At 32.5% G+C, this 15,859-nt stretch overlaps 1 protein-coding gene across 1 annotated transcript in view; it reads right to left on the bottom strand.

Moving 5' to 3' along the window:
• The window catches only part of PTPRG (protein tyrosine phosphatase receptor type G), a 979,702-nt gene that overhangs the window by 61,538 nt on the left and 902,305 nt on the right, over nucleotides 1-15,859 (bottom strand). Inside the window, 3 exon segments of the mRNA XM_053720987.1 lie at nucleotides 6,119-6,265; nucleotides 9,663-9,798; nucleotides 10,726-10,898. Of these exon segments, the coding sequence (XP_053576962.1) occupies nucleotides 6,119-6,265; nucleotides 9,663-9,798; nucleotides 10,726-10,898 (456 nt within the window).

Raw genomic sequence — 15,859 nt, 5'->3', positions numbered from 1 at the left:
TGCAGACAACAACAACAACAAAAAGAGGATAAGTTATTTACAGATTGGACTGAAATGCACATACCAAGATAAGTCCAACTCATGAAATTATTATAGAAATATGCTAATCAAAATTATAACTGGTAATGGAACTTTTTATTGGTAAAGAAATTTGTAATGAATGCTTCTTATTGTAATCTATTCTTTTTTTTTCTTTCTTAGTAATATGTAATGTTGGACATTTAAGAATGTTTAGCTTACTAGCTACATGCACAATGGACTTCCTTGAGGTTATTAGAATTATTTGGACTATTTTCTCAAGCAATAACATAATTTATGTAAGAACGTAGCTGATAAATACATTTCTTTCATATTGGCAAGAGTCCATGAGCTAGTGACATATGGGATATACATTCCTACCAGGAGGGGGCAAGGTTTCCTAAACCTCAGAATGCCTATAAATACACCTCTCACCACACCCACAACTCAGTTTAATGAATACCCAAGTAGTGAGGTGATAAAAAAGGAGTAAAAAAGCATATAAAAAGAGGAACAGGAAAAATAATTGTTCTTTTATACAAAAAAAAAACATAACCACTATAAAAGGGGTAGGCCTCATGGACTCTTGCCAATATGAAAGAAATGAATTTATCAGGTAAGTTCTTACATAAATTATGTTTTCTTTCATGTAATTGGTAAGAGTCCATTAGCTAGTGACATATGGGATAGAAATACCCAAGATGTGGAAGTCCCCAAAAGAGTCACTAGAGAGGGAGGGATAAAATAACAACAGCTATTTCCACTGAGAAATTAAATCCACACAATAATTAAGTTTTCCTTGAAAAAAATTAAATCAAAAGCAGTAGAATCAAACTGAAACAGCTGCCTGAATAACTTTTTTTTTTACCAAAGACTACTTCAGAAGAAGCAAAATACATTAAAAAGGTAAAAACAATAAAAGTATGCAAAGAAGACCAAAATACTGCTTTGCAAATTTGATCATCCGAAGCTTCACTCTGAAAAAGCCCAAGAAATGGCGACTGAATTTAGCAGAATGAGCTGTAAATCTCTGCGGCAAAACCTACCCAGCCTCCAAATAAGCCTTAAAAAACAAAAGTTTTAACGAGGATGCCAAAGAAATGGCAGAGGCTTTCTAACCTTTTCTAAAACCAGAAGAACAACAAATAGACTAGAAGTCTTCTGAAATCCTAATAACCTTGATAAAGAATTACAGAGCTCTTACCACATCCAAAGGATTAAAGAACTCTCAAAGCATTATTTAGGATTAGAAAATAAGGAAGGAACAACAATTTCTCTACTAATGTTGTTCAAATGCACAACCTTAGCAAAAAAAGAAGTCCACAAAACAACTTATCTAGATGAAAAAATCAGATAAGGAGACACAGAAGAGAAAGCTGATAAACTCTTCTAGCAGAAGAGATAGCCAAAAGAAACAATACTTTACAAGAAAGTAGATAATCTTTAAAGAAAATATAGGCTCAAAATAAAGAGCCTGCAAAATCCTTGAACCAAATCAAGACTCCAAAAAGGAGAATTAATAAATGAACAGGCTTGATACAAACCAAAAAGCCTGAACATAACAGTGAATATCAGGAAGTTTAAACAAACTTTCTAGGAAATAAAACAGAAAGAACAGATTTTTTTCCCTTCAAAAAATTTGCAGACAAACTTATCTAAACCATCCTGAAGAAACTGAAAAAACCTAGGAATTCTAAAAGAATGGCAAGAGAATTTATGAGAAGAACATCATAAAATATAGGTTTTCAAAACCTGATATTACATGTTCCGTGAGACAGACTTATAAGCCTGCAACATACAGTAGTGATAAAAACTGAGTCAGAGAAACCTCTATGACTAAATACTAATCAATTTCCATACCTTCAAATTAGTAATTTGAGATCCTGATGGAAAAATGGCCCCTGAAAAAAAGAGGGCTGGCCAAAGAAAAAGAGCCAAGGATGGCAACTGGACATCCGGACAAGATCCACATACCAAATCTGTGATGCCATGCTGATGCTATCAGAAACACATGAGACTGTTCCAATATGATCTTGAAAATCGAAAGTATGTAATCAGGTTGCAAAACCAAGACACTGCTAATACAACCACCATTTCCACTTGAGGATCCCTGGACCTGAAAAGGTACCTGGGAAATAAGGAAAACACATCGATATAGAGATACCATTCTCCCGGATGTAAAGACTGATGGCTGAGATAATCCATCTCCCAAATGTCTACCTGAGATAAAAAGGTCATAGAAATTAGACAGGAGATGAATTCCACCAAGAACATATTCAAGATACCTCTTTATTGCTAAGGGACAGAGTACCTATTCGATGATTGACATATGCCACAGTTGTGATATTGTCTGTCTGAAAGCAAAAAAATGAAAAGTTCTCTCCCAAAAGAGGTCAAGCCTGAAAGAGCTCTGAAAATAGCATAAAATCAGCCAATAGGATTGAGCTTGCATTCTATTGGCTGATTGAAACAGCCAATAGAATACGAGCTCAATCCGATTGGCTAATTTTATCAGCCAATAGGATTAAAGCTCAATCCTATTGGCTGACTGCATCAGCCAATAGGATTTTTTACTCTTTAATTCCGATTGGCTGATAGAATCGGAATTCAAGGGACGCCATCTTGGGTTAATAGGTAGTTTATGGGTGTTAGCGTACTTTGTAACACTTTAGTTATGAGTTTTATGCTACAGCTTTGTAACGTAAAACTTATAACTACTGACAGGTGACGGTACAGATCTTGTAGTTATAGGCAAACTCGTAATACCGGCGCTATGGAAGTCCCATTGAAAAATGACTTTTTGAAAGGTGCTGTAGTTACGTTGCGTGACAGCTAAAAAAGTGTGCGGTACAGCTGTACCTACAAGACTCGTAATAGCAGCGGTAGTGAAAAAGCAGCGTTATACTCATAACGCAAAATTCGTAATCTAGCCAATAGTAATAGGAGGACTAGACTCCAAATTTCCTTAACAAAGAATGTTCAAATGAAAATTTTAAAAATAAGGAGAATTTTTAATTAAACTGTCTCTGATACAGGATCCTTTGAGCCAAAGCAAACCTTCATCAGTAGAATAAACTTAAGTATGCTGTCGGTCAAAACAAAATTAATTTAATCTTTACAATTTTGAAAATACCTCGAAAGTTTACTTAAAGACATAATAGCAGTCATAACCTTTATGATAAAAGCAGTAACATGTGATGTTTGCAGATGAAATCAAGTACATGAACTGAATAAGTAAAAGCAGTAAATGTCATTGTACATTAGAAACATTTTAAAGCATAAAATAAATAAATAAATGCCACAAAATTGAGCTGAAGAAAATAACAGCTTAATAATAAAACCAACACACTTAGCTTTGTAAAATAGTGTTTAGGGCATCATAGTTTCTACAGTAACATCAGAGTCAGGATCTCGCAAAATGTAACAAAAAAAGAAAAAAATAACATTAGGCAAAACATACCATTTCCACAATATAATAGTTTCAGTAGATAGGAGAATAAAGTATTTTTTAAACAAAAAATAAAATCAAAAAGCAGGCATAATAGTTTTAAAAAATTCATGAAATCAGCGAGCAATAGAGTGAGAGGGGTAGAATAACAAAATTTTGGCGCCAAGAATGACGCATTACGCAAAAGGAAGTTAAAGAAATTTTGGCGCAAAACTAACACCAGGAAATGACGCAACTCGCGTCATAACAAACGCAACTTCATACCAAAACAACTAGCATCAACAAAGATACAGGAAATGACGAAATTTGCACCATCTAAGGCGCAACTTCGCACCAAAAAAATTCTGCACCAAGAATGATGCAATAAATAACAGCAATTTGCGTCCTTGCAAGCTTAGATTTGCCTGCAAAAAAAAAAAAAGAGAAACAATTCAAATTAGAAAAAGACTGAAGCCCCGGTAAGAAAAAAAAGTTTATTTAAACTACCCAAACATTATTCCTATACTGAAACTGTTTAGACTGCAAAAGGGAAATATACATAGACCTGACTCATGGCAAATATAAGTAAAAAACATATATTTAAAACTTTATATTAATACATAAAGCGCCAAACCATAGCTGAGAGTGTTGTAAATAATGATACATACTTACCGAAAGACACCCGTCCACATATAGCAGATAGCCAAACCAGTACTGAAAACTACAGCAGAGGTAATGGTATATAAGAGAATATTGATCTGAAAATGGAGGTAGGAGATGAATCCCTACGACCGATAACAGAGAACCTTTGAAAAGATTTCCCGTGAGAGAAACCATCAAATCAATAGCGATACTCTCTTCACATCTGACAAACACTGTACTCTGAGAGTAATTGGGCTTCAGAATGCTTAGAAGAGCTTATCATAGAAAAAAATCATAAAAACTAAGCACAAACTTACTTCCCCACCTCCATAGGAGGCAAAGTTTGTAAAACCGAGTTGTGGGTGTGGTGGGAGGTGTATTTATAGGCATTCTGAGGTTTGGAAAACTTTGCCCCTTCCTGGTAGGAATGTATATCCCATACGTCACTAGCTCATGGACTCTTGCCAATTACATGAAAGAAATTATAATTTCCAGCATCAGTTTTGAACTGTTAATAATAGAACTTTATTTGCATTATATTCACACTACCTTGTAATAAAATAAAAATCTACAAAAACAAAAACCCACAGAGCAGGGATCATATGGAGAAGTATAGCTATCACTGGACAGCCAAAGGATGCCGCCCCTGCTTGCACACAGCTAATCATGCAAGGGCAGGAGCTGTAAATTCTGCACCTGTAAACGGCCAAATTCGTAGTTTGCAGGTGAGTGATAAATAACTAGCCATTGCTTGTGGTAGCAACTAGTGCTCAAAAAATTAACCCGAGGTCAGACCTCTGGTTAATTTTTTAAATGTTCCCCAATTGGCCCCCCAAAAATGTGTAGTCAAGTTATCAATATTAAAAATAAAGGAGAATTTTTACTAATAAACAAAAAAAACTGCACTAAAAAGTTATATGGGTGAAAAATAGAGTACTGAAAAGTGCCTTTACATAGCGGTCTATGGGGACTGTGTGTTCTCAATAAATATATATGTATAAAAGCATATAAATATATATTTAATATTGCTTCCCATCACTGCACGACTTACCTGCTGCGCTAGTTTGCATGCCGTGTCTGACAGCATGAGAACGAGGCTTCCATCGTAGCCTATGTAAGTGCACTCCCATGAGCACAATGCTTCTGTGCAATGTGAACGCGAGGTCACGTTTGTATTTCACCTATCTCGTAACACCAGTGCACATTTGCGTGCACTGGTATTACTCAGTGGAGCACAAATATCACTTTCGCAGAAGCAATATTTTGCGCTCAGCTTGTAATCTTGCCCAATATACGTTATCAAAAGTAAAAACATTTATTAATGGATGACTGAATATGTTATCATGATTGGTAAAATAAGTTCACTTTTGCCACATCCGTTCAGTCTACAGAAATTGTAAATGCCTGATAAGCCTTCCACATTTAGTTTTTTTTTAAAACAAATATAAATATATATATTTCTCTTTTTATCGAGGGAAGTCACTGATAATCAAAAAGACGATTCAACTATCAAAATAAGAATTCAAAGTATAGATACTTACTATAAAGATATTTAAATGGAAAAAACAATTTAAAAAAGGAAAAATTGTTCTGTAATTCAAATATCAAAATTTCACCATTCAACCAAATAACAACCAAACAGAATAAATAAATTAAAAATAAATATATAAATAATATTAATTGAGCTTTCAGGATAATAAACTAGAAGCAAACTATTGATTGCCAGTAACAGAATGTACTTTATAGATTACCTACAGCTCAATTTATTTTATTTTGTACTTTTTTTTAATATATATATATATATATATATATATATATATATATATATATATATATATATATATATATATATATATATATATATATATATATATATATATTACAACAGTCCTTTTGGAAGACGTCAAAAAAGAAATTGGATCTTGCAATATACTTTGAGTAAGGTCGGCATGTCAGCCATGTCAGCATTTGAATGTCTGAATATTTGTCAGAAAGTAAGTGGATTTGGCTGTTTTCCTATGATATTCATACCCTGAATTGCTTCTCGAGTCTTGTCTTCCCTCCTGCTGTAGGTGTCAAGATAGTGTTCATATAACTGTGCAGCTGGTTTGAAGACACTTCAGTTTCTTTCCCAAGAATGGCCTCTAATAATGCATCATGAATAAAGACATACTGTTCCTGTGAAATACAAAAAAAAGAAAGCGAGTTTATGATCCTACAACAGCTAAAGTGCACATTACCCATCAGGAAAGCAGATGTGTAATTAACAAAGTCATCTTTATGTACATCAAATATTTTGCTGAAAAAAAATTATACTGAAAAGATAAAAAGAAAAAAAAAAGAAAAAAGATATTAGTGGATTCAATTTAGCAAACAATAAACTTGCGCCCTTTGAGTTCTTCCGCATCAAACCAAAAGCCGGGCTCTCCCAGCATGAATTGTGTAGTACTGACATTTTCAGCAAATGGATAATATGACAGAATCACTGCATATAATTAACAATTTCACTGCTGGAATCATTGTGATCTACTGTCAGGCTTGACAAATTATCAGCATGTACAAATGCTATTTACAGTTTTCAAATTTGAATGTCTATAAATAGATCAAATGTCCACATTCGAAATTTCAAATATAACATTTAATTTAACAAATACTATTCAAAAGTTCAATAGTTCATGTGGTAGGGAATTTAGTAAATTGGATACATGACACAAATATATAAATTGTAATGTTTCTATTTTGAATATTACGTAATACAAGTATTACATTTAAAGAGGGCATTAGAAATACTATTACAAATTTTTTAATTCAAATTTTTTGAATATTAAATAATTATATTACATTTAAATAAAGCATTAGAAATAATATTACAAATATATATTTATTCAAATTTTTCGAATTTGAATATTGCATAATTCGAATCGAATTATTAGAAAATTCAAATCGAATATTACATTTAAAGAAAGCATTAGAAATACTTTTACATTAAACAAACGTTACAATGTTGTACAAACATTAGAAATTTGAAACTAACAAATGTGTTAAAATTAGTTTCATTTTTCGAATGTTGCGAAACATTTGCCCATCCCTATGTATAATACATAATGCACTGCAATAATAAAATGCTCAGATATGTTAGAGGAATTGAGACATTTGCCTTGACCAAGGAAGTTGCTAGTAGTTAAGATGGCAGCCCCTAAACCCATGACAATCCTGAAAGTTTATGTTTGGTTGTGAGAAATGCAACCCATGAGCCAATCAGAAGTTTAATAAGCATGTCACCAAATAACTAACCATGTCTTGTTCGGAACTGGCTCAGGAACAAGCCCATTAACCACTATTGAATACTATTCAAAACCTATAGTCTACACACTACCCTGTACACAATAATCCCTAGCTGTGAACACCCACACACCTTAATTAAAGGACCACTAAACTCAGGAGAATAGCATAATCAGTAAATGCAAAATAAAAAGCAATGCACTTAGATTGAATTTCAAATGAGTAGTATATTTTTTTTTCAGACCAATTTAAAACATAGTTTTATTTACTCTCCCACTGCATCATGTGACAGCCATAAACCAATCACAAGATGTATATACATATATTATGTGAATCGAATTTCGAATGTTTATATAACATTCTAACATTCTATTTTCAAATTTCGTTTTCGAATTTTTCGATAAAATTCGAAAATATTCATTCGAATAATAGAATGTTTAGCTATGTAATTCATTCAATTTCGAAATGTAATATTCAAATTCGAATGTGACATTCAATTCGAATGTGACATTCAAATTTGAAATAGTATTTCTAGTCTACAACTGTGTTTAATAAATGTAATATTCGAATTCGAATGCTACATTCGAATATCACATTCGAATTTGAAGTAATATTTCTAGTCTTATACTGTGTTTTAAATGTAATATTCAAATTTGAATGTGACATTCGAATTCGAAATAGTATTTCTAGTTTGCAACTGTGTTTAATAAATGTAATATTCAAATTCGAATGTGACATTCGATTCGAATGTGACATTCGATTCGAATGTGACATTCGAATTCGAAATAGTATTTCTAGTCTAATACTGTGTTTTATAAATGTAATATTCAAATTCGAATGTGACATTCGATTCGAATGTGATATTCGATTCGAATGTGACATTCGAAATAGTGTTTCTAGTCTACAATTGTGTTTTATAAATGTAATATTCGAATTTGAATGTGACATTCGAATGTAACATTCGAATTCGAATGTCACATTTGAAAATTGAATTTTTAAGAATATGCGTTCTTATCAACATTCTATTATGTAAATTGAATTTCTACAATAACATTCGTTCTACCATTCGAATTCGGATATAAAAACATTCACCCATCCCTATCTTGCACATGCTAAGTAGGATCTGGCACCTTAGAAAGTGTATATAAAATGATTGTGTGCATTTGGTTAATGGAAGTGAATTGGAAAGTTGCTTAACATTGCGTGCTCTATCTGAATAATGAAAGTATAATTTTGACTTGAATGCCCCTTTAACTAAAACAGCCCATGAATCAACTAACTCTATGGGCTCCATTTATTAAGAAGTGGATGCTGCTTCCGAGACCGATCGGGATGATCGATAGCCTCTACTAGCGGGCGATTGTCTGCCAGTAAGTATGGGGTGGCATTGCACAAGCATGTAACTAGAACCTTCCCTTTCTTCATTAATCCTAACAAGTGGTTAAAATTATATCCACATTTACCATCCCTGCAGGTGGACAGGTTCGCCAGTAGTGCAATTGCCACATGTGATGTTGCATTGCACAGCAAAATTGAACCCCTTAATGATCAGCAACGTACAATTTATGTCACTGGTCTTTCTATGGGAGTTGCTTTTTTCATAGTGCAGCGAGACTGCGCTATTTTAGGAAGCCAGCAAGAGGGAGGAAGGGTGTAATAGCATGATCTTTCCGTTAGTGGCAAGACCCGCACTATTATAAACAAACAATCCCTTAACGACCATCGACATACAGGGTATTTTCCAGTCGTTAAGTAGCTAACATTGCACAAGGTTTCATGAGCAATACTTCCCCTGCTCCAGGGCAACCAAATACCCTAGAGTAGGGCATGTCAATAACCCTGAACAAGCGATGGTCAGGGTGATTGATATCGCCACCTAGAGATGGGAGAGAGGAAAAAGAAGCAGTTTCTGATTTTTAAATATGTGTTTGCAGAGTTTATTACATCAAAATACATATTATATAAAGAGAGTGATATAGTATGTTTGATGCATCACTTACAGTCCACTTATTACAAAGCATTGATGCCTATCCAAAAAAATATGTTATATTTTTTTATTTCTTTAATACATATATGCTCTAAAATGTTCACTGACCCCTTTTTTTTTACAAAAGGAGGCAGGAGACAATGCAGTCCATAAGAGGCTGTATTGTGTAAGCCATTAAAGCCCATGTGGACTAGCTCCTGGCTGCTTGTTTTCACCGTGGAGAAAGAGAGAAATGGTAACGCACATGTGCATAGAAACACTTGTTCTACTTCTTACAACATTATTTATATTAAAAAGTAAGCTTACTTCTGTCTGGACGAGGTAGTTTCGCTGTGTTCTGATGTGTTTCAGAAATCCCAGAGCATTAACAGTGTTTTTGTCTTTTATCTGCTGTAACATGCTGTCTATCACAATATATGTACCAGTCCGGCCAACACCAGCACTATAAGAAAGACCATTAAAAAAAAAATGTTAATGTTACAGTTTTACAAAAATGTTACGTAATCCTAGATTTATAAAACACATATATTTTATGTGTTTGCACTGGTTAAACAAAGCTTTATGCAAGAAACAGTACAATAATAAAATGCTCTAAAGTTAATCCCTTCCCGTCCAGACTTATATGTCTACATCACAACAAAGTTCCAATGTAAGCAAATAAGTAAAAAGTTAAATCAAGCGATTGTTCATGTGATTGCGTGATTTCAATGATGCTTGGCACACTCTTAAACCCGCAATCCCATTCAGGAAGCGTCTTTGGCTTCAGTACAGTCAAACGGCCAGGAAGTTCTATGCCTTCCTAAAGGTGCTAAAGCCCACTGCAGTTAGGATGGCACTGAACGTCCCAATGGTGGAAAGGGGTTCATTAGACAGTGTTGCTATTTGCCAAAACATACATCATACGTAATAAACAACAATTAAACATGTTTTGGGCATACAAAAATGGTCAAATTAAAGAGGATTAAAAATACATTTTAACCCAAACTATTATGAGGATATACAGCACCATAATATCTTGCACTGAATTTGAAAATTAAAAAAAGACCCATAGTTTTTCACTCTGAGACTATCATGGAAGCATGCCCTAGGTGCTGAATAGACGCAAGTGTAATAAGTGTGTGCTCAGTCATGAGCTTGAGCACTGGAATAGTTTGTACTGGAATGTTTATTTTGAAATTGATACTAGCAGGAAATGCACAAGGTGCACAACTTATACTGCTGTATGAATGCTCATTGGTAGACAGGGACCACTAAAAAAAGTATCAACATTTAGATATCTTTGGGAGTATATACATTTTAATAAAATTTCTAATATTAAATGAACTGGTGTGTTAAGAAAAACATACACAAATATATGCAAACAACGTACCTGCAATGTACAATTGCAGGGCCCATTTCTGGATGCCGGGCAGCAGAAGATCTCCTAACAAACGTCAGTACAGGCAGAGCATATTCTGGAACACCCATGTCAGGCCACTGGGTATAGTGATATTGGATAACCGTCCTCTCATTATGACGTCCTTTAGGGTTTCCTTTTTGGCCCTGAAATTGAACATATTTTAAAATAAAAACCTGGAATTTAATTATTCCAGAACTCCTAACACATATAATTTAAATTATATATTAAGCTGAAAGCATTTAAAGGGACAGTCAAGTATAAATTAAACTTTCATTATTCAGATAGGACTTTTAATTTTAATTGACTTTCCAATTTACTTTTATCATCAAATTTGCTTTTTTCTCTTGGTATTCTTAGTTTAAACTAAACATAGGTAGGCTCATATGCTAATTTCTAAGCCTTTGAGGGCTGCCTCTTATCACAGGCTTTTTTAAATCTCTTTTCAACACAAAGAGACAGAAAGTACACGTGGGCTATATAGATAACACTGTGTTCAGGCACAGAAAGTTATTTAAGATCTAGCACAATACAATGCTAAATTTAAGACAATAGATAATAAACAGTCACAGTCATGTGATCAGGGGGCTGGAAGAAGGTTCCTAGATACAAGGTAATCACAAAGCTAAAAAGAACATTAATATAACTGTGTTGGTTATGCAAAACTGGGGAATGAGTAATAAAGGGATTATCTATCTTTTAAAACAATAACAATTCTATGGTTGACTGTCCCTTTAAGGGACATGAAACCCAGCATTTTTGTTTCATGAATCGGATAGAACATACTATATTAAACAATTTTCCAAATTTCTTCATTTATCTAATTTGCTCAAGAACACAGCTGGTATGCATCCACCAATCATTATTGAGCAGAATACGCAAAAAAAATTACTTCTAGCGCAATTAGCACTGTTGCGAAAGCTCTCAATTGCACTCAACTCATATTCTGGCCCTTTATTTTCTAGCTCTATAGCTATAAATACCAAAAAGGCAGGGCTACACACATTAGCTTATCTACCATCATTATTTAATTTAAAATATTTTCAGGAAAAAAATGTTTTTTTGGGGTATATGATCTGGTTGAAATTGTATATTTTGCATAGGAAGAGACCTGAGGATTTGGTGCTCTACTGAAAACTTCGGACTAAATACTGTTGCATAAAGTCCGTTGTAATAGATAAACTAAAGGAAAGTGAGCAATTTTATGGTTTGTGCACATAGAATGAAGAGAACAAATTGTAGCTGCTGAAATAAATTGTTTCCAAATGGAGCTTTCAAGAGCAGTGATTTGTACGGGCTCAGATGCGTGACGTCACACTCTAATAGCCTGTCAAATGAGAAATAACGAATTTCCATGCTCCTGCTAATACCGTTTAATATTTTTACAATAGGAGAGATTTTATACGTATATTTTCAGAAATAAAATTGAATAGACTAAGAAATGTTTACTTATTTAATTTTTTTCAAGTGTTTTTCATCGAACATCTTCAGATGGGCAAAGGTCAGAATTTTGACATTTCAAAGTTGATATTTGATAGCTAATTCGCATAGACAGATTGCTTCTATGAGAAGGATTGTTTAGATGTTAAAGTTATGGCAAATTTTAGACTATAAGAATGTTGGACTGAAAAATATATTAGTTTTCAAGTAAAACCACATAATATACAGTATATATTTTTTTAAAAGTGTACATATATTTTATAATAAAAGATTTATAATACTAATTGGAACAGTTCCTCCGCCCCCCTTCATTTCCTCTTTTGGCTGGGCTGGGCTGTGAAGTATAGAGCAGTCACATCCACTCTCTACACAACCTTTCTAAGGTTTTAAAGGGGCTGGACTTCAAGATTGTCATATGGCACACATGTTGATTGGATGTTCACTGGAATTGTCATAAAAAACAATACAGTTCATCCAAGTGGGCAGGCATACCATTGCAATAGAAGCATTACTATATGCACTAGATTAACCCTTTTACACATGGATTAAAAACCAAAAAGATTAAATATATGACATTTGATTAGTTAAGGTTTACCATCACTTTAAATAGACAGTCTAGTCAAAATTAAACTTTCATGATTCAGATAGGGCATGCAATTTTAAACCACTTTCCTTTACATTACTTTTATCATCAAATTCGCTTTGCTGCATGGTATTCTTTTGTTGAAAGATAAACCTAGGTAGGCTCATAGGCTAATTTCTAAGCCCTTGAAGGCTACTTCTTATCTCAGTGGATTTTTACAGTTTTTCGCAACTAGACAGTGCTAATTCACGTGTGCTAGATAGATAACATTGTGCTCACTTCCGTGGAGTTGTGAGTCAGCACTGATTGGCTGAAAAGCAAGTCTGTCAAAAGAACTGAGATAAGGGGCAGTCTGCAGAAGGTAAGATATGTCAGAGTATATGAATATTATGATGAATATTACATATGTGTACATATATATATATATATATATATATATATATGTATATTTTATACACTGTATATGTTAGATGAGACCTCAGGATTAATTGAACATGAGTTTGTTGAACACAGCTTCTAATACACGTCTATCAGGATTGACGATCAGTAGAGCCTTTTTGAAGCATGACCCCTGTAGTGTAAAACACACAAACATTTCTTTTCTAAAGGAAATAGCTCAGTGACCCTATTCATTTGACTATATATGCAGATTTTTATAACTTCAGAACATTTGGTGAGGTGAGAAAAGAATGTGTTCAAGGACCCCTTTGGAATTTGACACGTGTGATACAACAGTTCTATCTCACTGAATCTCTATTTGAAGACGTACTGCAAAAAACCCCATCTTGGGGGAAGGTGACACAAATAAAATTAAATACATTTTGCAAGGGGAACAATGCCAGTTTTCCATGTATGTTTAGAATGGTTCATGATATATATATTGAAATTAAGCACATTGTATTAAATAGATAATTGCTGCAGGGGATATTTATATAGGAAATAAATTCAGATATACATAGAAATGATATATATGTTTTGAAAACATAAAAGATCTTACTTAGCCTCTGTGTTTTAAGGATATAAATAAATACTTATGGACCATACACATATTAATGCTTGGATCATCTCTAATAATTATTTCTATTTTTATTGCAGACAACCATTGGTCATGAGCATCAATCTTAGAAAGAGACGGAATGCCGCATGAAATGAATTAAGTCATATCATATAAACGTGCAAATAAATGTTTATAAAGTTTCACATACATCTTTTAAAATATAGTGAGATGAAAATATGGAAGTTACTTTGATGTGATATGACTATGAGATATATATTTGATGTGATATAACTATGAAATATAAGTTATTTTAATATAATGCTAGATGTATTTGATGTTTCATATCAAAATGATCAGAAAATTCATTAAGATATAACTTATCCAAAACAAATATTGTGAATAGTTGTTGCAATAAATTATGATAAAATGAATAACCATTTAATAGAAATACTGATTTAAGTTGATTCAAATGTTGCTATGCATGTTTGTAATGATGCCACCCGGTGTTGCCACGAGAGAACTACAGCCGGGGGGATTTTTGGCTGTTGGAGATGGGATGTCCAGTTGTCCAGTGGAGGGACAGGGTTTCGAAGGGCCACCCATATTTCACACCAATGATTACAACATATAGTGTATACAGAAGGAAGGAGAGAGTTTTTTGAACTGACTGAAAACTGTTTTGCGTGGGACACAGTCAAACTACAAAAACAAAGTGGGCCATATTTCTCCTATTCCATTGCAATTACACTTATTTTATATGAGGTGTGAAATTGGATCCGTTGCAAAAACTGGGAACTGGATTGCTGTTATTTGGTGATGTATATAAAAGTTTTATTATAAGATAAGTTATATGCATAGTCAATTTGTATTTAATAGATTTAAAGAAACAGTGTGTTTAGTTAGCATTTCACAGCCTATATATATATATATATATATATATATATATATATATATATATATATATATATATATATATATATATATATTGTTTAAATCTGTATCTGATTGACCAAGTAACTCATCTATGCAAGTTCTGATATTGTCAGTTAATTTTGTATTAGGATAAATTGCAGTTAAATAGCAGAATATATATATTATTCTATTGTTGTATAAACACTGTTTAGAATTGTATTGCTTGGATGTTAAAGGTTTTTAGTCCCATTGTGTTAAATAAATAAAAGGCTGAATTGTGAAGGTATATCTTTCTGGGTTTTGTAAGAAGGATAGCATATCTTAAGAGTTGGTTTTAACGCATATAAATTTTGTTTCATTTCCTTTTATTGCAAATATACTTCAATATGTTTATGGATATTAACTAAATAAAAGAATTCAGATATTTATATTAATTGTATGGTCTAGTAGGTGCATGGTTGATAAGGGTTTCTATTTCTTTGTATTGTGTTTATAACCCTGCCATAAACTTATATATATTATTTGGATAGCACTGCTAAGATTTTCATAAATATACTGACATAATAATTGGAGGCACTTTTTCTGAGATTTATTAATATTCCATCATAATTGATATAATATATTTGTAAGTAAATAGAAATTATTATAAAAGAGAAGAAAAAAAAAAAAAAAAATCATATTTCGATATTAATATTTTGAAGATATAAAAAAAAATTTAAAAGTTGAAATATTAATTTTCATATTTCGAGATTGTATTAATATCTTGAAATATTATTAAAGATTAATTTTGAAAAATTAATAAAAATATTAATTTTTCATATTTCAAAATTAATCAAAAATATTGATTTTTCATATTTTCAAAGTTAATCAAAAATATTAATTTTTCATATTTCGGAATATTAATTTTTCATATTTCAAAATTAATAATATTTTTTTTTTTAAATATAAAATTTTTCCTTCTCTCTTTTTATTGGCAAAAATTGTATTAGCATTTTAGTTAAATAAATACTAAACCAATACAATAATGTCTGTAGCCAGAAGTGACTCATTTAATTCTATACATAGCAATGAAATTGGTCCCATAACCATACCTATTACTAAAGGTCAGGTCCTTAAGAAAGATATCTTAAGTTACCTTAAAGGGAAGTTTAATATTGCGGGTGAATTAAATGATT

This window comes from Bombina bombina, chromosome 7, assembly GCF_027579735.1.
Source record: "Bombina bombina isolate aBomBom1 chromosome 7, aBomBom1.pri, whole genome shotgun sequence".
NCBI lineage: Eukaryota > Metazoa > Chordata > Amphibia > Anura > Bombinatoridae > Bombina > Bombina bombina.
This window is presented reverse-complemented; position numbering and strand designations above follow the sequence as displayed.